At 35.7% G+C, this 27275-nt stretch overlaps 1 protein-coding gene across 1 annotated transcript in view; it reads left to right on the top strand.

The window, feature by feature from the left end:
• The window catches only part of CREM (cAMP responsive element modulator), a 58546-nt gene extending 34849 nt beyond the window's left edge, over positions 1–23697 (top strand). The window contains exons 5-8 of the mRNA XM_007942418.2: positions 4394–4582; positions 14460–14495; positions 18228–18384; positions 23553–23697. Of these exons, the coding sequence (XP_007940609.1) occupies positions 4394–4582; positions 14460–14495; positions 18228–18384; positions 23553–23697 (527 nt within the window). The remainder of the gene's footprint in view (positions 1–4393; positions 4583–14459; positions 14496–18227; positions 18385–23552) is intronic.
• The last annotated feature ends 3578 nt before the right edge of the window (positions 23698–27275 follow it).

Genomic DNA, 27275 nt, shown 5'->3' with positions numbered 1-27275 from the left:
CCCCCAGGCCCAGCATCTTTTTAACTCTTTTGAATGTACACACAGAAAGCCTCTTCCTAATATCCTGAAGCATTAGGAAATCTTATCTATTGTCAAACAAGAGATAGTAGTTTGAATGGGAAGGTCCTCTGTCATTTGACAGTGCCAAAATCAAGAGCACCTTTGGTGGAAATAATAAAAGCTAGGCTGAAGTATGAGATTCATCAGTAGGAACATTTTTCCCCTTGAGCCAGCATGTGTATGTATATTTAGCTTTTGTTTCCCACATCTAATTATATAATGACCAGAAGATAAAAGTTACAAGAGGAACAGATTGTTGATATGTCAGCTTTTCACAGTGAAAAGAAGAAAAGTTTTGGTTGGAATTATGGGGAAAGATTGTTGAAAAAAACTACTGAAAGATTATTTGGAAAAAAAAGTAAGGATCTTTGTTATCTTTATATTTCATGGTTATTAACCTTAGAAGCAGCTGATCTCACCTCATATTTACTAATTCAAAACCTTGGTGTGTGTATTAGAGTTACAAAATTTAAATTTTATAGTTAGAATTTGATACCATACTTCAGGATTCACAGGTGGCTTAAATTCGTTGTAATGTAGTCTGCCTTACATAAATGATAGCCAGTCATTTATGATATTTATTGAGTGGCTGCTATATGTTAGACCTTTTCCTTAAATGATGCTAAAACCTAACACATTCTGGTTACACTGCCCATGGCTGTACTTTTTTTATTCTTTTTTTGTGATTTAGGTGAAAGTTTACAGAGCAAATTCACTTTCCATACAGCGGTTCACAAACACGTTCTCTTATGACATTGACTACAATTTACCACAATGCAACAGCTCCCCTCCCACTTCCTTCTGATAGTTACCTCTTTCCTGTGTCCATCCCTCCATGCACTCCTGCCCCTTGAACTGTCTCCCTGTGCATAAACAGCCCTTCTTTCTCCCATGATTGTTCTCTGCAAGGAGTGTATCTACCTTAGGTACATGTTCAGCTCATATGCCTGTCTTTTGTTTGGCTGGAAGCCACAGGTGTGGGTTCAATTCCAGACCTGAAGGGCAGCAAGGGACCATAGTCTCAGTGGTTCCACCAGGCTCTATCAGACCAGCAAACCTGGTCCCCTTTTTTTTTTTTTCAAATGATTTTGAGTTTTGTTCCACATTGTTCTCCCTCTCTATCCAGGATCTCCTACATAGATCTCCCTCTGAGTAGTTGACAGTGATAGCCAGGCATCATCTAGTTCTTCTGGTCTCGTAGTCATATAGGCTGAGGATTACATGGTGTACCAGTCACGAGGACTAATTGTTTCCATGAATCTTTGGTTTTCTTCATACTTTTTTGCTCTGGACGAGGAGAGACCCCTCGTTGCATCTAGATGGCTGCTTGCAAGCTTTTAAGATCCCAGTCGCTACCCTCCAAAGTAGGAGGTGGAACAATGTTTTGTGTAGTATATTATGCCAATTGAACTTGATGTCTCCTGCGACTATGGTCCCGACCGAGCCCACAGGTTCAACTACTCGGTCCCTCTGGGTAGCTGGCTATGACCAGGAAGTGACTACAATCTTGGCCCTTGTCAGCTCCACTATACCCCTGGGAATTCTTACAGAACATACAAATACACTTGTAGAAGCATTGTCTGCCAACCCTGTGCATGGTCTTGGGTACACTCCCTGCTGCATAGATATACCTAATAGTTCAGCCTGCCCATCCATCTATCCACCCGTATACCCTTGTTTGGCATGGCTTTACTTTTTAAAGCATAGTTTCTATGACATCTACTAATTGTCATCTGAAGTAAACATATTCAAATATATGGACAATATAGGAAATTCATTCATGTCCAGCCATGAAGATCCAAGAAAGCAACATCTCTTTGTCTTTTTTCATACTTCTCTTTTAAGAAGTTAAAATAACTTAGATCTCTCCCAAACCCTTAGGATCACTATGAATTGCGTGCAGTAAGCACAGGGTGAATCCTGAGACCCTTGACATTTTTGGAGAGTCATGTTGAAACCCTGTTTTTAATGAGCCAAATACATAAAGTGACAGCACACCAGGATTTCTCAATCTTGGCATTATTGACATTCTGTAACTTTTTCAGTTTCTGTCACTTGTATTCTAAATGGCCTGTCAGTGAACTAAAATACAGAGAATGTGTCCATGTGAGATCTTTTTATTTTTTTAATTTTTATTGTGATTTGGGTGGGAATTTACAGAGCAAATTCATTTTCTATACAGCAGTTCATACACATTTTGTTTCATGACATTGACTGCAGTCCCCATAATGTAACAGCTCTTTTCCCACTTCTTCTCTGTAAGTACCTCTTCCCTGTGTCCTTCTTTCCTATGCATTCCTGCCCCCTGAGCTTTCTCCCTGTGCAAATACTGCCCTTCTGTCCTCCCATGATTTATCGTTCTAAGGAGTGCATCTACCTGATGTAAATGTCTACTTTATATGCCTGTCTGTTATTTGGCTGGAAGCCATAGGAGTTAGTTTAATTCCAGGCCTGAAGGGTAACTAGGAGCCATAGTTCCCAGGGTCTCACTGGGCTTTATCAGACCAGTAAACTTGGTCTTTCTTACGATTTTGAGTTTTGCTGCACATTGTTCTCCCATTCTATCCAGGATCTCCTGCACTGATCCCTTTCTGAGTTGTTGACAGCGGTAGCCAGGCACCGTCTAGTTCTGGTTCCATGGTCATATAGTCTGAAGTTTGCGTGGTCTATTAGTAACACAATTATTTTGTGTTGCATTTTTGAGATGATGCATCTTTGGTTTTCTTTATTCTGCTTAGCTCTTGATGAGGAGAGACCGATTGTTGCATCTAAATGGCCACTTGCAAGCTTTTAAGATCCCAGCCACCACTCACCAAAGTAGGATGTAGAACAATGTTTTTCTGTAGTATGTTATGCCAAGTGAGCGTGATGTCCCCCATGACCGTGGTCTTGATCCCACAGGTCCAACAACTTGTTCCATCAGGGTAGTTGACTGTGCCTAAGAAGTTATTATAACTTTGCTCCCTGTTCATTCTGTCTCTATGAACATTCTTACAGCACATACAACTACATATGTAGAAATGTCTTCTGCCAACCTTATATTTGGTCATGGGTATATTCCCTTTTGCTTAGTCATACCTGATCATTCCATGCTGAGATCTTTTTAAAAATATTTATACATATTTCTGTTAGTCACTGGAGCCTTAGATCAAAGAACTGAAGATTTGTTGTTGTTGCTATTATTTTTTTCGTAGTTCTGACAGGTTTATCCTATCAGGTCGTTACATAAGTGGACTTTTGCTTAGGTGTCATTTAAACATTTGGGGATAAGTTGGAAATATTCGGAGTATATTTCAGATACATACCATGGTAACATTTTTATAAGTCACTTATATTGTGTTACTTTTTTTTTTTTTTGGTGTTCATTATAAAGTCTATTTAGCTACTTTGTATGTGATTTTTTTTTTTTCAAAAAAAGTGTAGCCGGTTTTTTTTGCACTAGTGTCTTGTGCTTAACCTTGAACATGTAGCCCTTATGTTAAAATATATAGACCTCCCAGATATTTTGAACAGTAGTTATTTTCCAATTAGAATGAAGTTTGAAAACATTTGATCAATTACTCTTTTGAAACTGTAACATTACTTACAAACATGTCTGGCAAATTTCAGTATTTAAAGAAAGTCTGCCTCATGTATTTGTTGCCATTAGCTGTAGTTATTCAAGACTCTTTGTAAGAGGTAAATATTATTGCAAAAATTCTTTTAATACCATTACCTTTTAAGTTCTTTTCCAGCTTAACATTTTATATTCCAGGATTCCTGACATAGTCAAAATGGTAAAGGTCACAGTTTTGTAGACCTGAACTTCAAAACCAAAATATATAACATATATATATTTCAAAGTGACTTTTTTTAATGATAAATGAGAAATGTAGTTAGCGGAATGAAGGTACAAATTCACTGTAATTGTGATGCTCAAATAGAAATCTTATGGACCATTTCTTAAATGTTGGAAGAATGTTGTTTATCTGTGACTCAGAATATCTCAGAGAATGGAGTAAATCAAGAAGCTGGACTCTCTCCGTTTTTGCATCGTTACTCATCGTTTTAAATAATTCATTTGGATGGGTACCAGGGAGGAGCAAAACTCCATGGATTCTATGAATTTCAAACAGTTCTGAAGATAAAAATATTTCCAAGTGTTTTAAGAGCTTTTTGAGAGTATTGTTTCATAAAGAAACTGATGACCCTTACTGATTCAGCATAGAGAGATAAGGACAATTTGAGAATGAGAGGCATGATAATAAATAGACCCAGAGTATATTCTCCCGATATGGGATTATTCAAAATAAATCTTGAAATTCTCTAATATTTCTTTTCTTTTTCTGTTAAGTTGCTATAGCGCAAGGTGGAGCAATCCAGATTTCTAACCCAGGATCTGATGGTGTTCAGGGACTACAGGCATTAACAATGACAAATTCAGGAGCTCCTCCACCAGGTGCTACAATTGTACAGTATGCAGCACAATCAGCTGATGGCACACAGCAGTTCTTTGTCCCAGGCAGCCAGGTTGTTGTTCAAGGTATATTTTATTAATCTAATACATTTAGAATTCCTATGGATTACTATATCACAACACTTAGTGGTGATTTTATAGTTTTCTGAAATACACAGGACATAGATTTTTCTTGAAGGGGGCTAAGGAGGCACTTAAAAAAGGCTTGATAGTACATTAATTTAATTTAGTACATTGAACAGCAAGTTAAAGAAATTATGTGATTTTCACTTTTTAACATATTTCCTGGCTCTAAAACTAGGATGATTGAAAGAGGGAGTTGCAAATATGAATGAATTTTTAATTGAGTATATATCCCAAATATATTTACCAAAATATGTCTTAATATTATCTTGTCTCTGGGCCCTTACTCAGTCCATGATGCATAGAATTTTTTCTTTTTTTTTACTCCAGCTGTTACACTCAGTTTTAATTTCCAGATAACACCTTTCAAAACAAATGCAGGTTTTTGTTTAGACCATTCTTATATATTTGATTTCTGAGGTACTCATTATAGTTCTTATGGAAATTGACAGTAGTAAAATACAATAGTTGGGATGTATCCCTAAGCTTTTAGGGTTACCTAAGATTTTATGACAGTAAGGAGCCCTTGTAGTGCAATGGTTAAGCACTTGACTGCTCACTGAAAGGTTGAACCCATCAGCTACTGTCCAGGAGAGTTAAGTTGATGTTTTCTGTCAGCCTTGCTAATAAGCTCTCTAATATTCTGTTGATTTTCTGTGAATCAATCTGTGATATTGTGTGATGTGACAGTCTGCTTCTGTAAAGATTGTAGCCTTGGAAACCCTATGGAGCAGTTCTACTCTGTCCTCTAGGATTGGTATGAGTTGGACTCAGTGGCAGCAGATTAAGATTTCAGTTAAATTTGAATTATACCTTATTTTAATTTCATTATGTTCTTATGGTAAAAACTAAACCCATTGCCATCAAGTCAATTCTGACTCATAATGACCCTATATGATAGAGTAGAACTGCCCCATAGGGTTTCCAAGGCTGTAACTTTACCACACAGACTGCCACATCTTTCTCCCCTACAAAGTAGCTGGTGGGTAGGTTCAAGCCATTGACCTTTCAGTTAGGAGCTGAGCACTTTCAACCACTGCTGCTACCAGGGGTCCTTCTGGTAATGGTAATAGGTGTTTTAATACAACTTTAAAAAATCGTGTGTTTTAATTGACTTCTATTCCTTGTGATCTATTTGTTTAGGACTTACGATATATTAATAATTTTAAGAAGAAGAGTAACAGTTTTTTTAGTTTGAAAGTCTTGCGTGTGTGGAAGAAAGTGGATTAAATTTGTGAATCTCTTAATAATTAGCTTTAATTCATGTATGTTGGGGGTTACTATAGAATATAATTAAAGTATATGAAGAACCCAATACTGTAATCTTTTAAGTATTTAAAAAAAAAAAAAAGCCACCTGTTATACCTCCTCCATACTCATGGATCTTGTATGTTTAAGTGCATAATATTAAAGAATACTCATTTCTTATTTTATCTTTTTTTTTAACATAGAAAACCTACAGCAAACTGGATTTAGAAGCAAAGAGTTTTTAAAGTTACTCTGTTTGACATAGATGATAGGCACATAAGGCTTGTGATTTTGGAGTTTTAGTTAAGAATTCTTTTTCTCCTACAAGTCACAAAGATATTCTACATTATCTTCTACTAGCTTTATAGTTTTGCCTTTCACATTTAGATTTTTAATCCAGCTAGGGTCCATCACTGCATATAATGTTTTTATTTTGGAGCCAATTTGCACCTTCTAATGGCTTGCCCTTTCACCAGGAATTTATGGGATAACCTTAATGGTAAATAGGTTAGCATGTATACTTGACTATGTCTCAGAAAGCTATTCTGTATCATTGGTCACTTTTCCTTTATGTTGGTGCCATACTGTTTTGTTATTTCATATAACAAATTTCTCTTCTTTGCCTTTTTTATTTTATTTTTAGTGCTGATTTAGCTATTTGCAAACCATTATTCTCTCATATGCATTTTGGAATAAGCTTGAGTTTCTAAACAAATTTTAAATAATAATAAAAATAAAACCAAAGGTGAACTTGCATTTAATTTCTGGATTAATTTAGGGAGACTGAAGTCATTACAATGTTATATATATAATGGTATAATGTTAAACTGACTGAGTCAAAAAACATAGACTGTGCATTCATTCAGATCTTTTTACTCTTTTAACAGTTTAATCTTTTTCTCCATAGTGGTCATGCATGTTCTTTGTTTAGTTAGTTCCTAAATGCTTTATGATTTTTATTGCCATTACAAATAGTACCTTTGTTTTCCATTTTTAAGTTGTTTTTTTATCAGTCTTGCTGAACTCATCTAATATTTGTTGATTTTCTGCAAGTCAATCTGTGAAACTGTGTCAATGTTTACATCACATGCAAGTAGTGATGTTATGTTTGCCTTTCAATCTTTAGGCCTCTTCCTCTTTCTTTCCTTTCCTTTTCATCTCTCTCTCTTCTATGGTGGCCCAGAGCTCCAGTCTGTGTTGAACACAGCAGGGGCAGTGAACATTCTTGTCTTGTCTTAAAGAGATTGCTTCCTTCCTATCCACCTTCCTCTCTGTTGTCACACTGAAAGGTCACATCCATTTTATTGGTGTGTTCTCAGTCCTAAACTTGATTGATTTCTTCAGAGTATTTGACATTGTTGACTCCTGCTTCCTTTATTTCCCACTTCCCCCACACTGTATTCTCTTTGTTATTCTCTCAAGTCTCTTTGTCAGTCTCCTTTGCTAGTCTGATCTCCCTCTGCCCGCTTCCTAGATATTAGCAGTGTTCCTCAGGATTGCATCATGGCCCCTCTTCCCATCTGACTAGATAAACTCTACTTGGATGACCTCATCTTCTCTCATGGTTTTAGTTAATGTGACTATGCTCTGGACTTTCACCAGCTACTTAGATGCCCCACACCTGTCTCTCTGACTGCTTAAGCCCAAAACTTAGTTCCATTTTTCCACTCCAAAAATGTCTTTTGTTTACCCATTGATGTACCACTACCTACCTATTGCTTCAAGCCAGAAACCTGGCTATCACTGTCATGTTTTACTCTCCCTACCCTTCTGTATCCAATCCACTGTGTTGATTCTTCTCCCTAGTTCAGAAATCTCCTCACTGCATCTTATCCATGTCATTATCCAAGGCCAGGCCACCATCCACTCTGACCTAGATTACTATTATCTTCCAGCTGGCTGCCCTGAAGCTGGTGGCCATGAAACAGCCTTTTGATCTTCCTAATCATACCAGAGACACTACCTTCCTTCTTGGCCAAAATTTTTGGGAATTATTTCTGGAAATTTTGCTGGAGTTTTGTTTTTTTTTTTTCAATCCTTCCCAGTGATTCTGGGAGATACTACCATTTCTTAAAAACAAAAATCTCTGCCTCCAACATTTCCCTTTCTCTGTTAAACTCTCTGTTCTTCATTTCAATGCTATTTCCAAAATGGACATCTAGTTATATCAGCCTCTTGCTCAAAACCCTCCAATGGGTATCTCTTACTACTAGACAAAGTTCAGAATCCTTATTAACATGGCCCACTTCTCTGCATGATGTAGATGCTATATGCTGGATTTCTTTCATTTATTCTGATGTGGCCACCAACTCTCTCCCCACCCCCCTCTCTCTAGGGCCTTGACATACCACTTTTTGCTCTGACAGAAACACTTGCCCGAAGCTTATGTATTATTCAGGTTCCATCTTAGATAGCACCTCCTCCAGGAAGCCTTCTCTGATCCTTCCAAATCTGGTTAGGCAGCCCCTGTAAGTTCCTATTGTACTTTAGGGCACATAGCACATTGCACTGTGACTGTCCCACAGTGGGTGGTAAGTTCTCATTGGACAAGGATCAAGATGTTTTATTTACCTTTGTTTCCCTGGTACCTAACATAGTCCCCTGGCATATGATAAATGTTTAACAAACATTTACTGAATAAAAGTAAAAACATTTACTGAATAAAAATAAAATTTTCCTGTGTGAAAATGTTGCTAGTTCCATGTTTTGGTTAACTGAGTTTAACTTGTCCAGGGAGCCTGTTAAAACTCTACTCATAGCAGAAGTCACTAAGTAACCAGCCTGCCTTCCTCCTTTCTCCTTTTTTTTGTGCTAATGTCTATTGAGCACCTAAGTACTAATGTAGAGAAATACTAAATCACTTGAGTTTTCTAAAATTTGAAAGAAATTTACTAATAGTAGTTGTGATTTATTTATGAATTTAAAAAATCACAAAATTCTTCAAGGGATTTTAACCTGATAAAATAATTTGGTAGGTTGAACCACATGAAATTGCTGTTTTGTAGGCCAAAATGACTGAATACTAGCAGTTTCATATGCTTCAATCTAACACTTATGGAAGTATGCTATAGAATATAATGCTTCATTGGTACAATGATATGATTTTTTTTTTTTTTTTAATTTCATTGTCTCAGCCCTGCTAATGAAATGAACAGTTTCTTTATCAGCATAGGATCAGCTAATTTTATAGTTGTACAGCAACTGGTTCAGCAAATAACAATGTGTTAAGTGAACGAAGGTGGCTGGGTATTTTTCACTTGGTGAATATAGACGTGTATGAAATACCTTAGTCATTTGTTGGTGATTGTCCTTTTAAAAAAATAAATAAATAAATCCCCAAAAATATAAATCTCAAAAGTTTTTTTTCTCTTGCTGTGAGTTATGAAAAATAGGAACTTTTTTTTTTTAATCCTCCTGTGTTTACCTGCTTAGAAACCGTAGACAGCAGTGATAAAGAAGTAGGTAGCCCCATTAGAAACAACCATGTTAGTCTTAATGCTAATGAGACATTTTTGGCCAGAGCCCATCTCAACAGATGACTACATAAAAATGGGAAACAAGAGCATTAAGATGGTTTATTATGAGAAGAGTTTTTATAGGGCTTTGGTTTCAGTGAGCTCTTCTGTGACAAAGCAAATTGATGGCAGTGATAGGCTAGTGATGTCACTGTGATGTCTATACTCCTACTTACCATGCACATGCTTGCTAGTTTAGAACATTTTATGTTGAACTGTGATAAGGGAACCAAGACAGTTCTGTATGCAGAAGCCCATCATGGCTGTAACTGGAGATGAAACAGGTAAGAATTTTAAAGAGCTGACTTAAATTAACTCAGCAGATTTTTTTTTTGAAGTTCTAGAAAAGATGAATTATTATCACGTCTTAGTGTTTCTGAAAGTGTTGAAAGTATGAAGTTTCTTTTAATTTATATTAAAAGGTCACTCTGCTAAGGCATCTTAGTAATTGCTGCTTTGCTCAGTTATACCGCTTACTTAAGGGAGGAATCCACCTTGCTTTCTAGTGCGTGCGCTCGATCTCTCCCCGCTTCCGCCATTCTGCTCCACTAAAATAAGCTGTTGCTTCATCTGCAACCTGTTGCAGATTCAGTTAAAGATACATACTGTTTAAGTTGATTTGGGGTGGGGGGGAAGCTTCCGATTTGATTGCGGTGTACAATTGTGGCTCCAAACAGAATAGGAAACACCAGCGGTTTGTGGATGTTTGTGTGTCTACTTTTTTCTTTTCCTCCTGTATTTAAAATGGTCTGTTCCTCCGCTAATTGAGTTCAAAGGGCTTACGTCATTACATTTCCTGGAATCGTGTTTCAGCAGGGAAGTGGAAAAGTTAAACTCCAAGCGAGCTGCACATTGACGTCAGCTCCGAGTCATGCTGTGATTTAGTCAGTTCCTTTCTGCTTTGTCAAGCGCTGACAGATTTAGAGTTAAGTAACTCATCACTGCTTCTATCTCCAAGATCGCTCTTAACCGAATAGTTTTTTCTTGTAATACTAACTTTGTTAATATTTCTCTGGAGGTAAGTAGCTGCTGACGAGGGGGAACTTTTCCTGAACCAGCATTGCTTGCCGGAGCAAGAATTCAGGCTCTGTCTGGCAAGCGTCTGGGGTAAGGTTGAACCTCCAGAAGAAGCAGTCCCTGCACGAGCCAGTGTAAGAAGTCGACTGTATATATAGCTGGAGGTTTTCGTGATTTTTTAATTGGCTGAGAACTTGTGAGTCAGAGCGCCCTCTAGTGCTCAGTCAGGGGAGTGCTTGCCTTTTAATGGTTCCTCAGCCTCTGGTATTTGAATTTGTAATCAGTGCTTTTTTATATGGTTTGGTTTTCTTACTAATTTTTTAGATAGTGATTTTGAAAGACTTAGTGACTCATGTCCTGTATGTAGCTGCAACACTGTGTATTCAGTGGTGTCTTCTTTATAACCCACTACTGAATTTGCAGTTGCATTCAGCAAAAATGCATGATTATGAACAGCTGATCACAATTAAAGCTCTTCAAAGTTAGTGGGTTTCCCTCCCTTCGTCCCTTCCTCAGTAGTAACATTCGATTGTCTTGAGTATTTAAATGCAACACTGCAAGCAAGTAAAATTTGTATTAATTTTTTTTAATTGTCTTGAGGAGCTGTTGTTTTTCTCAAGAATTTTTGTGAAGTTATTAAGATGCTATAGATTTGCAGAAGCTCTCAGTTTACAAATTCATTATAAGATATAGATGAACTTAATCTAAAATACTGTGTGTCTTACGATTCTTAGAACAAAAAGGCATCTTTGTGCACGTATTTATTTTCTAAACATTATTAGTAAGTTTATATCTTTCTTTACTAAACCTTTAATTCCCATTCACCATCTGACTTGTCTAAGCATGAGAGAGAATCATGACCAAAAGTAAAATAAAATTACTTAAAAATACCCTGATAATGTCTACAAATGAAACTTTTAAGGTAAAAATTTGCATAAAATCTTTACCACTGCTTGTAAATAAATGAACTTTTTAAATATATTGTATGTTTATAGAATGAACAGGCCATCAGTGAAAAGACATATTTTTTTTCTCCCCAGGATCAGTTTATCAATAATGCTTGTATGTAATTTGCCCTTTCTAATTTTAAATTTTCAGAATGCTAAAACTAAAATTACTATTTTAAATCTAGTCAGTTCTCACAGAATCAATGCTTTTTGAAAATGAAAAATGTTATTTCCTTGTTTTTGGTGGGTTTTTTTTTTAGGAACCAAAAGAGCATAGGATTCAAGTTGCTGTTTTTTTTTTTTAATGGTGTAGTGGAACAGCTTTAGAACCCAAGCCTTGGATGCTCAGTTCTGAGCTAACCATATGGACTCACCTAGATTAGTGGCTTGCACTTTTTCACCATGGCAGTAGACTTGTGTATGTGTGTGTACCCCGTATTTAGTATATATAAAACAAACATGTTTCAAAAATAATACATATCCTTACTGTATACATTCATCTTTTTCTTTTTTCCTATTTTTGACCCTTGAGATAGGTTTTATGGCCCACTAATTATCTACAACTTACAGCTTGAAAAACTCTGATCTAGACCAAAATCAGGCTTCTAACAAAAATGATGCATTTACCTGTAGGGTCGTGGAATCTAGTATAAAAAGTGACTATCTATACTGAGTGAAATAAGTCAATCACAGAAGGAAAAATACTGTATTAGTTCATTATTGTAAAAAGTCATGGAAAGGTTTATATATGAAAGGAAACTTTGTTGGTTACCAGGGGTGGGAGTGGAGGGGAGGGAACACTGCACAAATAAATAATAATAATAAAAAGTGAGTATCTATAGTTTATAGGATTATACTATTAATTCTGTTGAGTACAGTTTAAGTTTTTATTAAAAATAGTTCTTGGCTTCATTCATAGGCTGATTAGTTCAGATCAAGTTATAATGACTTCTTGAAGCTACTAGCAAAGCACATTAATTATAATCATATTGGACAAGAAAATCAATCACTTGCATCTCAGTAAAACTTCAGATTTAATGGAAAGTTTACTGAAATTGCATTATGCTGTTTTCCTACCATTTTTGAAAAAAATTTAAATGAAATATAATTTGGGATAAATGTTTTTACTTGGCCCTGTTTCATTTGTCTATGATGATATATTGCTTAGCAAAATAATTATGATGATATTTTGCATTTATATACAACTTTAAATTGAAAATAAAAACGACTTAATGTTCAAATAAGCATATGAAAACAAATTGTGGTAAGTGCTAGCAGGGAAACTAATGGGAAGGGATCAGTAAGAGACCAATAGGAAGCAAGTAATAAAGGGTCAAGGACCTGGGTAGGCCACTCTGAAGACACCATATTTAAATATGAAAAAGGAGAACTTTCCACGTATTCTCATTGACACACACAGGGCAAAAGTTATTATACTTATTTTACATATAACTGAACACTGATCAGTGTGGTAAATGACTCTTCCGAGCTTACAAAGCTAGCAAGGGGTGGACCAGTTTGGGTCTTCAGACCCCTTGTCAAGTTCTGTTCACTCACACTGTATCACATTCTCAGATTTCACATGGCATTGATAAATTAATGCTAATATAACATGAATTACAATAGCATGCTACACACCACTGATAAAATACATAAAATAAAGTTAGCATTTTAATCAAAATGGATTTTTTTTCTAGAATATTCATCATTACTCTCATAGGACAATTAAAAAAAAAACAACCTCACTGCCATTGAGTTGATTCTGACTCATAGCGACCCCCTTTGGATTTTCAAGGCGGTAAAATCTTTACGGAAGTAGATTGCCCAGTCTTCCTTCCGTGGAGTGGTTGGTAGGTTTGAACCCCTAGCCTTCTGTTAGCAGTCAAATGCCTTAGGCACTATGCCACCAGAGCTCCTTTCATAGGACAGTAGTGCATATAAATGTTCATTTAACATTAATTCAGTTTCAGTAGTCATAATTTCTCATCTTTTTACACAGAATTTTTGACTTTTAAGATTTTCACTTAAATAACTCAGGTCATAACTTACAAATATTTAACAGTTCAATTCTATGCAATCTATTTGTTATAGTAGTCGAAATTTGAAAAATATCAGTGTGTAAGTGCTAAGTCAGTGCTTAACTACATATTTTTATATGGGATTTCATTTTCAAGGAGAAAATGGAACAGTAAAGAAGGGAACATTTTTGAAAGTATGGGACACCTGAAAGGACAAGTCTGATTTGGGTCTTAATGTGTTGCTGTGTAGTAAGGAGGAAAATAACAAAAAACAAAAATGGAGTCAGTAGTTTATTATTGGAGCCTAGGGAGTTATATTTATTGCATATAAATATAACTGCTGGGTTATCTCTGTTGCTTACTTAAGTGCATTTAGGATTAGTGGCACATTTTGAAATGCCATATGAAGACAGGAACTTATATATAAAAATATTTGTATTCAGTTAATGTGCTCAATAGTATAGAGCTCTCAATAAATAATCAAAATCACCATCATTGGGGTATTGATAACTTGTTTCACTTTGGTATTTACCAAGATAGGCATTTGGTTAGTTTTATTGTTTCTTTGTTTGTTTCCTACTTTTTGACTTGTGAGGTTTTTAGTTTTCTTATTACCATTCTAATAAGATTGTATCATTTGGTGATTCTCTACCTTCAAGGTTCTATTTTAAATGATTATATATACATTGAAAAGAATATTTTATCTTATAATAATTTAAACTCTCAAGCAATATAACAAAACAGAAACTTTAAAAGTTTCTTAATAGTCATATCTTTAAACAAAATAAGCATTAAGAGAGAAACATTTCAATCATTCTATTTCCCATGTTTGTTAGAAGAGAAACTCCAACGGAAAAATATATTAATGGATGTTATATACCTTTTAACTAACTAATATACAATATAAGCATAATTTGAAACATTGTCTTTCAGAACTTAAGGAAGGGAAGAGGAAGGGAACTAACATTTGCTGAATGCCTACCATGTATGTGCCAGGCACTGTGCTAGACACTTTGACATACATTACAGGGTTTATTGTGAGTATTAAATGAGATAATGTATCCCCATTTTACAGATGAGGAAACTGAACTTGCCCCAAGTCACATGGCTGGTAAGTGGCAGAGCTGAACTAGAACCCAGACTCCAAATCCCATGCTTTTTCTGCTGTACCGTGTTTAAAGCTTGCAAAGAGAGGTATGAAGTAATGACCAGAATTGAGAGTTCTGGAAATTTTCCTTTCCCATGAAGTATTTGATGCTAAACCTGAAAAAAAAAATTTTTTTTAACGTCAAGACTTAGGGTTGAAAACATTATAATTAGAACTCCTCTGCTTCTACAATGAATGCCAGATTACATGACTAGTATCCAAATGGAGATTTCTCAAGAAAGGTCAGTTTGAATAATCATATCACATCTTGTAGGGCTTTCTATGTCTTAATGTTAAAGACTTTAAAACATAGCAAAAATAAGTCTCTAAGAAAGACTGCTTATTTTGTTCATATAAACATTTCAGATGACCATGGGCTTATGCAAAACTCTAGCTAAAGTTCAAGATTTACTTGGCAGTGTACACATAAACTCACCAGGCACTCATTATATGCCAAGTACTATGTTAGATGCTAGAGGATACTAAGGTGAAAAATACACTGTCCCTGACTTACAAAGTTTTTCCTTGCCTGAGGAGAAAAATAGTGTATATGTCTTTTTCTTACTCTCTTTCTTCAGTCATAATTTTTAAGTCCCCAATGATGAGCCATTTATTTTTAGAGATAGATTGTACAGTAAAATTGTAGAATAAAAAGTAAATGGGGACGCTTGTAGTGGTTAGATGGAACAAGAATTGGCCTTTATGCAAGTATAGGATAAGAATGTCATCGAAGAATGTAGGCTGGGTCTTTGAACTAGGAGCCATAGGTACCTGATCTGCTTTAAATTACCACTTAATCTATAATAGGGGAAACTAAAGTTAATGCAGATAAAAACTTTAGTATAACTTGTTTAAATAATAAAACTTTTCAACACTTGGATTTCCTCAAAATAAGAGGTTCTCTTTGCCCTTATCTTTTTTTATGAACTTTACTAATAACCTCATATTTGAATATATGGACTGATACTTACTCAGTGACCATTAGAAGTATATCATCATATACATCCTTTGGGATATTACAGAAATTTATGTTAATTCATCCTACTTCATACTAGCTTACACTAATTTATACCACTACCTATTCTGGCTGGAGCTAATGAACTGTTATCTCTGGTTTTTATTGAAGGAAATAAAATGAATGTATGCTATGTCTGGAAAACAGTGAAGAGAAAAGAAAAAGTTAGCTAAAAGTTTTTTAGCTAACATTTCTAGAACTAATACATCCAAATGTAGCATTCCCTCCCAAGTTACCATTTTAAAGTGATATTTTTTTTCCAAGCCATTGCTCAAACTGTTTAAAGAATGCTTACTTTGGAATGGCTGTGGCACATTCTTTTTATTATCCTCTATGGCACCAAATTTGGTCCTTGAGGGTAGTTTTGGTTTTTGGAAGTAGGCAAAAGTTGTTTAGAACCATTTCTAGTAAATATTAGACCAGTGAATGAACTTTATTCCCCTCTTTGTCTCCTGCCTCCAGTAGACACGCATAAAACTATCTTGTGCATCATGTAAGCACTCTGCTCTAACATTACATTACAGAAAATAGCAAACACACAAAAAACTAGAGAGAAGAGTATAATGACCCCCTCTGTACCTTTCTATTAATTTTATTCTTCTTCTTTGTAAGCCATGTTTTGAATGGAAAGAACAAACCCTAGACCCAAGTCTGCATCCATGCTGCCTGCAAATGTCAACGCAGTGACATGTCCAATTCTCATTCATCACTGGCTGTTATTCCAAATTTAGAAGCCTAGTAGCCTCCAGTTCTGTTGTTTCATCCTTTATTATATCCCATAACCATCTTCCCTAGATGTGAGTAAAGAGAAAAGTGGGGAGAATTGTATTATTCTATGTTCCACTTAATCTCCAATGACAATATGATTAAGATACTCAAAAAGTAACCAACTATTAGTAAGTTAACAGTTTATAACTGGTTTTGAAATTATTTCAGAACTATGCAATATGAAACATCTGTATCTACAGTCACAAAAATACAGTTAGGACTTTATCCAAGTGCACTAATTAAGATTTTATGGTGATCACTATCTATTACTATTTGTCACCATTGTTTTTTTTAATTGTATATAGAAGGAAGAGGAAATGTAATCTTATAATGGTATTTTTATTAATCTTATGAGGACCCTCCTTTAAATGATCTTTTTGCCAAGCCATTTTTTTTTCCACCTAATTTTTGAGCCTGAGGGAAAAAAGACTAGCATATGCCAAGTAGAGCATATAGATTAGCTCATTTCTGTTTTAACTTTTTAAAACTACTTGGTTGTTTTCAGTGATTTAGGTGAAAATGATTTTTTTTCTTCCATTTGGGTAAAATTTCAGTTTTACTCATCGAGTATAATATATTTTAATGAAATAAAGAAATACTGAATTTCCTATTTTGATTGGCATTTGGTTCAGACCAGTTTTTATAGGATTTAATTATTCTTACATTTAGCTTTGAGAGAGCATATATTTGTAGTATCTCATCATAGTGTCAAATTTAACTCTGGACCATACGTTCTCAAAGTTGAAGTGTTGGCGATAGAAACATGTTTCATTACTCAAATCCATCTGTCTCTTCTAGGAAGCTATGTTTATTGCAGTAGATATGCCAGTTTTGAATATAACTTAAGAAACTTTGAGGGCTTACTATAAGTATTCAATCTGAATACTAAGTAAATATTAAATGTCTTTTAGCTGCATGATTATACTATTATTAGAAATTTTTTTTTAAATGAACACTTGGAAATGTGTTATTATCCCAAGAAACCTAAGGCAAACAAAAATCATCTTCCTCAGAGAAACCAGCTTTAAGTAGAACTTTGGTGTTTGTTTATTTAATTTTTTTAAACTGAAAATCTAGTGAGCTAGATTCTTCTCTAATACTTTAGTCATTTTCTGGTAATGGATTTGCGCTTTAAGAGATTCAGTAACTGCTTCAGGCTACGGGAAAATCTCTTTACTGGACTATTCCAAGAATGGAAACCTTCTGCTTACTTAACAAGTTTTTCCTATGGTGTGTGATAGCCAGCTCCTACTGGCTTGCTAAAGCCGATTATTAAATTTTTAGGATCTTTGTGAGCTGGCTGTTAAAACAGCCATTATTAAAAATTAAATATATCTACTTAACAGATAAATTAGAAACCACATTAATAAATATACAGAACTCATTATTTCTAATTATTTTATCTGTGGCTTGATGTTATTCACATATTTTATGTGTGGTGTCCTCCTTACTGCACATGTCTTCGCAGCTGGACAGTCAGTGATGCCACATCAATAGCTTGAAACTGGCCATGATGTAAGTATTTACATCATTAGATTTGGCAAATGCTACAGAGCAGGGGCTTCTTCCTCCCAGAGAGCTGTTGTTAAACTTTGATCATCATACCACTGTTAGGTGAAATGAACTTTCAGTTGAAAATCCTCTCTACTTTAGCCTTTGCTAAAAGCCACAATGCATTAGGACATGTGTCTCTCTTAAATGTGTATGGCATGCTAAATGTCATTGTTCCCAAAGCTGAAGAAGATCTTTAATACCTAAGATTCCTATAATGCCTTAGCATGTTCATCTTAAACATGAGCAAGATCACCTCTTATGACAAGTTAAGAGAAGTATGTTATTTCCAGGTCAATTTTATTTAAAATATCAAATTGTGGATTATTTATATATACTTGTAATATTGTGTTTCATTACAGCCGCCACTGGTGACATGCCAACTTACCAGATCCGAGCTCCTACTACTGCTTTGCCACAGGGAGTGGTGATGGCTGCCTCACCAGGAAGTTTGCACAGTCCCCAGCAGCTAGCCGAAGAAGCAACACGCAAACGGGAGCTGAGGCTAATGAAAAATAGGTAAGCTGTTTCACTCGACATTGGTAACCTATTTATAGCACACATACTTTATTACTGTGGTGCTTTAAAAATATTTGGCTTTTTCTAGCCTATTTCTTCCAAGCTAAGTGTTAAGCATGATGGTAATCAGATTGGCTTCTAATCAGAGTTCTTAGCCATTTAACTCTTTTCCTTCATTAGCAGAAATACATTCCTATTTTTTGTAAGGATAATGTCCAATAGTGCCATTTTTTTTAAATGATGATAGAAGGACTTTATTATAAATAAAAATTTATTTTGTATTTAGTATTTATTTTTATTTTTTTGTTGTGTTTTGGGTGAAGGTTTACAGAGCAAATTCATTTTCCATTCAATAGTTCATACACATTCTGTTTCATGATACTGAGTGCATTCACCACAGTGTAACAGCTCTCTTCCCACTTCCTCTCTGTGGTTTCCTTTTCCCTGTGTACTTCTTTTAGTATTTATTTTGTAGTAAGTGATAAATATGTGTTTTACTTCTTTATGCACAAAATAAATTTAAGTGTGAGTTAAGTACTTCAAAGTTTTTACATATAGTTTCCTTTTATCTATTTTGAAACTTTGTTTTTCCACTATTATACTGAAATACATATTTATTCTGGTAAATTTTAGTAAAAATGCAGATACAAAAAAAATTAAAATGATGCACAGCCCCCCCACCTAGAGATAACTGCTAATAACTATAGTGTGTGTGCTTCCAATCTGTTCTCTCTCTTATTTTCTCTCACTCTTTCTTGCTCCACATCTATGTAATTTTATTTTTTAAACAGTATATTTAAAAATATGCTGTTTTTCAAAATTCTTTTTTTTTTTTTTAACTTTCATATTATTTCTTGGTTTAGTTTTTATTTTGGAGAATAGTACAAATCTTATTTTCAAAATGAACAGAATTGGTATGAGTTTTACCAGCAGTCTTACTACCTTATTTCCAAATGTTAAATAATTTCATTGCAAGAAAATTAAAAATTTCAGATGGGATTTTGTGCATGCCTGTAATCATGACCACCTGGTGGCAGTTAATTTTCTAGGTGTTAGCAACCTAGTTAATCAAGAAATTGTGGCCTCTGAGCCCCTAAAACTCAGAAATGAATGCTCATTTCATTACTGTCTTTTGGAACTGAGTGTGAACCAGAAGTAGCTTTATTCACTTTACTAATTAATGGCATCTTAAATGTCACAATTTGATATATTATTAAAAAAAAAAACAAACAAACTCACTACCATCGAGTCGATTCTGACTTAACTGCAACCCCCATTGGGTTTCCAAGGTGGTGAATGAATCTTTGCAGAAGTAGATTGCCCCAACATCCTGCTCCTATGGAGCAGCTGGTGGGTTTGAACCATCAGCCTTCTGGTTAGCAGTCAGATGCTTCAGGCACTTCACCAAAAGAGCTCCTTTGATATATTATAGGCATTCTTAACTTGACTGTCATATCTAAGCTTATTAGGTATCACCAATCTATTGATGGAATTTTGTACCCTGGACACCAGAAAAAGGATTATTAAGATACACGTATCTTTACCAGTGGTTGTTCTAAGTTGTGCTAGATTCATATTTTTCATCCCCAGTATTGTGCTCAGAAATCCTGAAAGACTGAATGGGTGGGCCTCACACAGTATCCTAGTTGTTTTATGCATATCTTGATACCAAAATTTGATCAGAAGGAGGAATATGGATACTGTAAAGCTGCACTTTCAGTGATCTCCGGAGCTCTGAGTATACTTGTCTCTGTGGTCATAGAAGGTACATTGTGAAGTTCAGTTTAGAAATATAAAGTACAGTGCACTCTATAGTGAAAACTATAAAATTGTTTATTGATGTCTTATTTTCCCAAAGAAAAATGAGAAGGAAGAACTTGGAAGTAGCGTTCTTAATTCTCGTTTGTTATTATTCTCTACTTTTATTTTCAAGTTTCAAAATTTTGTCAGTAGCACTACTAAAATGAAATAGACAAAAGGAAGTATAAGGCAGTGGGTTCCTGTAAAGTAGCCACACAACTGTCTCACATACATATGAGACCTTTTTGAGATAGATAGATAAATAAATAAAATTTGGGGGCTTTAAAAAATAATCAACTACTAATAATTTAATGAATAGCAATTTTGTTTTAGCTACAAATAACCAAAAGCCTGGAAAGTACAGGATGAAAGGTGTTTTAAACTTGTGGGTGCTTTTTTGGTCATAGCATGTCCAGCAGTAGGTACAGCCAGAACAGACATTCAGTTATGTGATCAAGGATCCAGGCTGCCCCTTCCTGCTCTGTTGTCTGCAGCATGTGCCATTCATGCCTTTAATCACAACATGGCTGCCACATCTCCAGACATTGTAGCAGGCAGGAAGAAGTGTAAAAGACTAGAGCTAAAAGTTGTCACTGACTTAATTTGGCTTTCTGAAAACCTTTCCTAGAGCCACCTAGCACCTTTCACCTACATTTCAATGGCTAGAACTGGTCTTTAGTCCTTAGGGATTCTGAGAAAGTATATTTTGCTTTTCCAATTTCGATTTTGGAATAAGATAAAAGTTGACTGTAGATAGCTATTAGGTTGCTCAATATCTGTTGAGTAATGACCATATGCAACTTTCGAGTGCTTTATTTCTACCATGTTCTTAACCCTCACATTAGAATAGGACCTGTTATTAGCCTCACTGTACAGATAAAGGAGCTGTGGTGGCTCAGTGCCTAAGGCATTTGACTGCTAACCAGAAGGGTGGCAGTTCAAACACACCAGCCAGCCACTCTGCAGAAGGAAGACTGGGCAATCTACTTCTATAAAGATTTACCACCTCGGAAACCCAGAGGGGGTCGTTATGACTCTGAATTGACTCAATGGAAGTCAGTTTTTCTTTTTTGGTACAGATAAGGAACTGAGGTTTAGAGAGTTTAAAGAATAAGTTGCTTAACATCACACAGCCCAAACTGGACAGAGCCAGGATATGCAATCAAGCAGTCTTTATTTCAGAACCTGGCTACCACACTACACTAAGGTCACCTTAAAACAGGTTTTCATGTAAGTTTCAGATCTAACTTCATGCAAGTGTTTGATTTTACTTATTAATGCAAAGAGCCTCTTATACACTGCCCTCTCTTCTTATTCATCAGCTAGCATTTACAATAGATATTTAATCATATTCCTACCAATCCAGTGACAGTTTTTCTTTCTTTACAGCCTTCTCCACTTTTCTTCTTTGCCAGGTATTTTCTTTCCATGCTGAGAATATATCCAGACAAACGCTAGGCCTGAAAATTGAGCTAACTATTAATAGAAGAAACAGGTGTTTTCCATAGCTGAGCATTATTTAGCAATGTACCATCTAGTGGTATGATCATTTAAAACTTTGTGCTTATATTTTGACCCTGGTAACATGTACACACACACACACACACACAAATGTGTAAAATAAGATTTATGGATATTTACAATGAACAGCTGGGTATATACATTTAAAGAATTAAATACCCACACTACACTGTTATTAGGTGTTTAAAACTTCATTTAATGGTAACTTGTTTTGCAAAATGACTATCTTCCTCTTGTATCTAGAATTTATAGTAATGATGATTAATCAAGAAACCTTGATATTTGTAAATGAATTTTAATTCCTTTGTAGAAGAGAATTTATTATCTTCCCAAAGTGGCAAATTATAAATGTTCTTGGATTTATTCTTAATTTTCCCCTGTGCGAGATGTAGATTAATCAGTATTTTTAATTAGGTTCAATTATTTACTTTTACATTTTTACTTATTTTTTGTTAGTTGAAAAGTCTGAAAACTTTGTGAGTTCACAGGGTAAATGCATTGTTCTTGGCTAGGAAGTGTAGGAGTTGATCTTTTCCTGCAGTTCATTGGGATTTCAAGGTCTCTTCTGCTGACTCTTGCTTCCCGTAGAGTCCCCACTATCCTATAAATAAAAGAATTGGCCAAATCTGTTGTATGTATCACACTTGGTTCAGGATCGCAGCAGTGCTAAGTGGCATTGTAGTAACTGGTTACTGTAGACGATCAATAATATTTTAGTTAAAGTATATTTGAATTATAATATCTGTTTCAAAGTGAGCTTTTTTGGTGGATTTAGCTAGTGAGTAATACCAGTGCACCCCCAAAGAAACTTACTCTCAGATTAAATACTTCAAAATAAAGCTGTTATCAGAGGATTCATTATATAGAGTAGTTAAATAAAGTAGTTTCCAGTCCTGCCCCCCCACAAAAGGAGCAAGAGATAATGTTGGTTATATTCATTGTTTTTTTTTTTTGCTGTGGTTATGCATGAAAATTAACGGACTCAACTCATCCATTGATTTGTGTCTGTTGCTTTGGCTACTGCTTCATATATTTTGAATGTGCTTACAGTGCTTTAAAATTCAATGTGTTGGATATCAAATGCATGTGATAAGAGAACAATGTTGAAATATGCTTTTGAGTTATTCAGTAACTTCCTTTTCATTATTTTAACTACAGTGTTTCCACATTCCTGGGTTTAAATTGTCTGAACTTTGTGTTGTATTGTGTGTGTGTCTGCCTTCTTTTTCCTTCTATGATTCAGAACCAGTATCCATTTCATTTTGGCTTATGAAAATTTGTACTTTTTGTTGCTTATTATATTTATACATGTTGTATTTTCTACCTAGTAAACTGTTTCTTGTAGTCATGATCAATCTTGTTTTACTGAGATTTAGTCTGAAGACTAAAAATCTCCAATTTTGATATTCAAGCTTTCTGCGGATTAAGTCTTCTAATCATTTTTTCCACAAATAAAGTTGTACTCACTGTAATGGAATATATGGCTTTTGGTAGACAAAAATAGAGAATTGAAAGGATCTGTAAGTGTTTTTAGGGACATTTTATATGGGGATAAGGTCCTGTTGTTTTGGATTGCAGAAAACAATGCATTGATCTGGGCACTGTTATCATGGAACATGTGCCCTAGGAAGACACCATTTGAGATGAATTCTGGGCAGACTGTGCTCTAAAGTTGTTCCTGTTGTCTTACAAAAAGGCATATGCTTGGTTACATTTGTTGAATGGTTTTGTACAAACCTCACCTACGACTGATTGGCTGTTGAGTTTGGGAGGGCAGAAGTTCATTGAGCCACTCTGGATTGTGTTGGGCAGTGTTCCTGTAGTCATTTGCCTTGTGTTGGTTCCAGGGAAGCTGCCCGGGAGTGTCGCAGGAAGAAGAAAGAATATGTCAAATGTCTTGAAAATCGTGTGGCTGTGCTTGAAAACCAAAACAAGACTCTCATTGAGGAACTCAAGGCCCTCAAAGACCTTTATTGCCATAAAGCAGAGTAACTGTCTTTGGCTTGAACCTTATTTACTATGAACTCTAATCAAGGCAGGAGATGCAGTAATTCTACTAATTGCCATGTGGACTTGTGGAAGGGACACTGGTGACCCTTAAGAATCCATTTTGACTTAGTGTTTGGAATTGAATTGGGAATGTTGTTCCAAGATTTGGAACACGACCGTGATCACATTTACCACGCTTACTTCAGTCTGTCTGTCAATAGCATGCACAAAATGTTTTGTTTGCCCTTTTGCTTCTACTTTTTTCAGGGAAGCTGCGAAAGAATGTCGACGTCGAAAGAAAGAATATGTAAAATGTCTGGAGAGTCGAGTTGCAGTGCTGGAAGTTCAGAATAAGAAGCTTATAGAGGAACTTGAAACCCTGAAAGACATTTGCTCTCCCAAAACAGATTAGTAGAACTATTTAACTATGAACTGATTACAACATGTACAGTTGCTTTTGAAGGCAATACATGAATTATATAGCCGGCAAGAATAATGGCTTTTTTTCCTTTGTATCATTCATCTTATTCTCTAATCTCTAACATTCCTAAAATGCTTCACTGTACTTAGTTGACTTTTACCTGTAACTTCAATTTTTTCAAAGGAGACAAACTATTAAAAAAAAAAGTATGTAACAAATTCTTAAAATGCACTATTTATAAGACTTGTTCCAAAGCCACACATTTGTAGTTTCCAATCTCTGTGTTATGAATAGTGTCCTATGTAATAAAATTATTTGCAGGTCTTTAAAAGTCATTTTAGGGAAGGATGATAAGATAATGCATTCAGCAGTACAATAAAAGTAAAACACACATACACCCACACACAAAATACCTCAGGAAAGAATTAAAAGACAGTATATCTAATGACATGCCTATATGAGAATAATAGCCTAAAAATAAATTCATGATGTTTGCAGATTTTTATATTAGTTACTCTGTAAAGAAAATACTGTATTGCTATCTTTGAATGCCATAGTTGAAGAGAGTTTTTAATAGAACCATGTTGGTTGCACTTTGTAGTGTTTGGTGCTCATTTAACTATCTGAACATTGACTACAGTTTTTACTCTATTGTGTAATATAAAAGGTCTTTCAGAAGTTCTTAGTGTTGGTTTGATATTACCTTATGAAAGTTATACTAACTTTTTAATAGCTGGGGTGAATCCAAAGATTACTGTATTTACATAACTTTAGGGATAAGAACCAGTTCCTATACTAGGTCATGATCTTTGCCAGTGCTGTTTCTGCCATCTCACCAGACGTCCGGCACCAGAGCCTGTCACATGGAAGAGAAGAACTATGATTAGAGATGCAGCTGTGTGTTAAGGACTAGGCCTTTCTACAGATGGTCTGGAGAGCTCCTGCTGATGGTCCTTTGTTTTGAGTTTTAGCTAACAACTGCAGGAGTTTTAAAGAAAAAACAAAACAACCCAAGATTTCATTTTTCATTTCCAAACAGCTTGAAGTCCACTTTAGATTAAATGTTCTTGTGTCAGCACATTCAGAGAAGTCCATTACATCAAGACAGAGGTATTGCTGCTGCTATCCACATTTCATCTTGTTTTGATCCTAATGAGAAACTACAAGGTACAAGCCCAAAGCCCTATCCATATGATGCTGTGTTATCTGTTACTCATGAAGCATTTATTGAATGCCTACTTTGTGATAGATCCTGCTGTATTTTCTACTGTAGCTAGTGATTTGTTAAGGATGTCCCCCAGCCTACCAATCTCAATAGTGGAATTAGTTAACATCTTATAACCCCTTGCTCCTGAGTCAGTTTCAGCTCTTAGTGACCCTATAGGTCAGTGTAGAACTGTCCCATAGGGCTTCCAAGGTTGTATCTTTACAGAAGCAAACTATCACATCTTTCTTCCACAGAGAGTGGCTGATGTGTTCAAACCACCAAACTTGCAGTTAATAGCTGAATGCTTAACCACTGTGCCATCAGGGCTGCTTAATGTGTTAAACAAAACAAAACAAAACAAAAAACAAAACCTGTTGCCATAGAGTTGATTCCAACTTATAGAGAGACCCTATGGGGGCAGAGTGTAACTGCTAATACAGTTTCCAAGGCTGTAAATCTTTACGGAAATTGACTGTCTCATCTTTTTCCCACAGAATGGCTGGTGAATTTGAACTGCCAACCTTTTGGTTAGCAGTCAAATACTTAACCACTGTTCCACCAGAACTCCTTAATGTGTTTTGTTGTTGTTGTTGTTGTGTGCCATAAGGAAGTATAAATACAGGAACTATTGCATCCAACTGCTGTTTCCCCCTATTGTCAGTTCTTTGACTTATCTGTTACTCCCATTAGGTAGGATGTGCCACTTTTGCTGCCTTTAGAAATACTCATCCCTGGGTCTGAGTTCTGAATTTCTTTTATCTTACTTTTTGTCTTTTTCTCTACAGAGAAGCAAGATGAGGAAGGAAGACAAAGATGAAAAAGAGGAAAGGAAAAGCCCAAGTTCCAGGTGAAGGAAAACAGTACTTTGAATTCATTCATTCATTTGTTCAGTCAGTGTAAATTAAGTGCCTATTGTGTGCTCAGAGTTGTAGTCACTGACAAGGAGATACAGGAATCAGCAGAGCAGATGGAAAAAAATAGAGGCAGTAAACACTAACTGCTAGCATTAGAAAAAGATGTAGGCAGGGATTAATATAAGAAACTGTTTTTGTGGGAGGTAGATTTTGATCTGGGCCTTGAAGTGATTGGTAGTTCTGGGAAGATGATATTCCACACAGAGATTATGGAACATGCTCTCAAGGAGTATGAATTTGTAGGAGAGATAAAGTTTGTGATCATACAGGAGTTAGTTTAAGGACTAAGTTATAGATAAGTGGTTGTCAGTTTGAATCCACCAGCCACTCTGGGAGAAAGACGAGGCAGTCAGCTTCCATAAAGATTGAATAAAATGGGGGTCCTGTGAGCAAGGAAGAATGTTATGTAGGCAGCTCACAATGTCTGCCACCAGAATGATGAGCAAGTATATAAACTCTCCAGGAAGCTAGCAACAGTTTGTGAGAGAGTTAGGGCTTGAGGCAACCTTTCAAATGTGTTCCAGTAACCACTTACCATTGAGTTGATTCTGACTCTGTTCCATTAGGGTTTTAAGTGGCTGACTTTTCAAACCGATTGCCAGGCCTTTCTTCTGAGGCACTTCTGGGTAGACTCTAACCACCACCCTCTCTATTAGCAGGTAAGCACATTAACTGTTTGTACCACCCTTTTTGCACCAGTCTGGGACTCCTAAATATGCATTGTTGTTGTTGTTGTTAGGTGCCATTGAGTAGGCTCTGACTCATAGTAACCCTATACACAACAGAACAAACACTGCCTGGTCCTGTGCCAGCCTCACAATCCCTGCTCTACCCATTGTTGCAGCCACTGTGTCAGTCCATCTTGTTGAGAGCCTTCCCCTTTTTCGCTGATCCTCCACTTGACCATGCATGATATCCTTCTCCAGAGAATGGTCCCTTCTGATGACATGACTAAAGTAGGTGAGATGAAGTCTGGCAATTCTCCCTTCCAAGGAGCATTCCAGCTATACTTTTTCCAGGACAGATTTGTTCATTCTTC

Source organism: Orycteropus afer, unplaced genomic scaffold (genome assembly GCF_000298275.1).
Source record: "Orycteropus afer afer isolate SDZICR_OR568_19922 unplaced genomic scaffold, OryAfe1.0 scaffold00090, whole genome shotgun sequence".
In the NCBI taxonomy this organism is placed as follows: Eukaryota; Metazoa; Chordata; class Mammalia; order Tubulidentata; family Orycteropodidae; genus Orycteropus; species Orycteropus afer.
The sequence above is the reverse complement of the archived record's forward strand: the minus strand, read 5'-3'. Positions and strand labels throughout refer to the sequence as shown.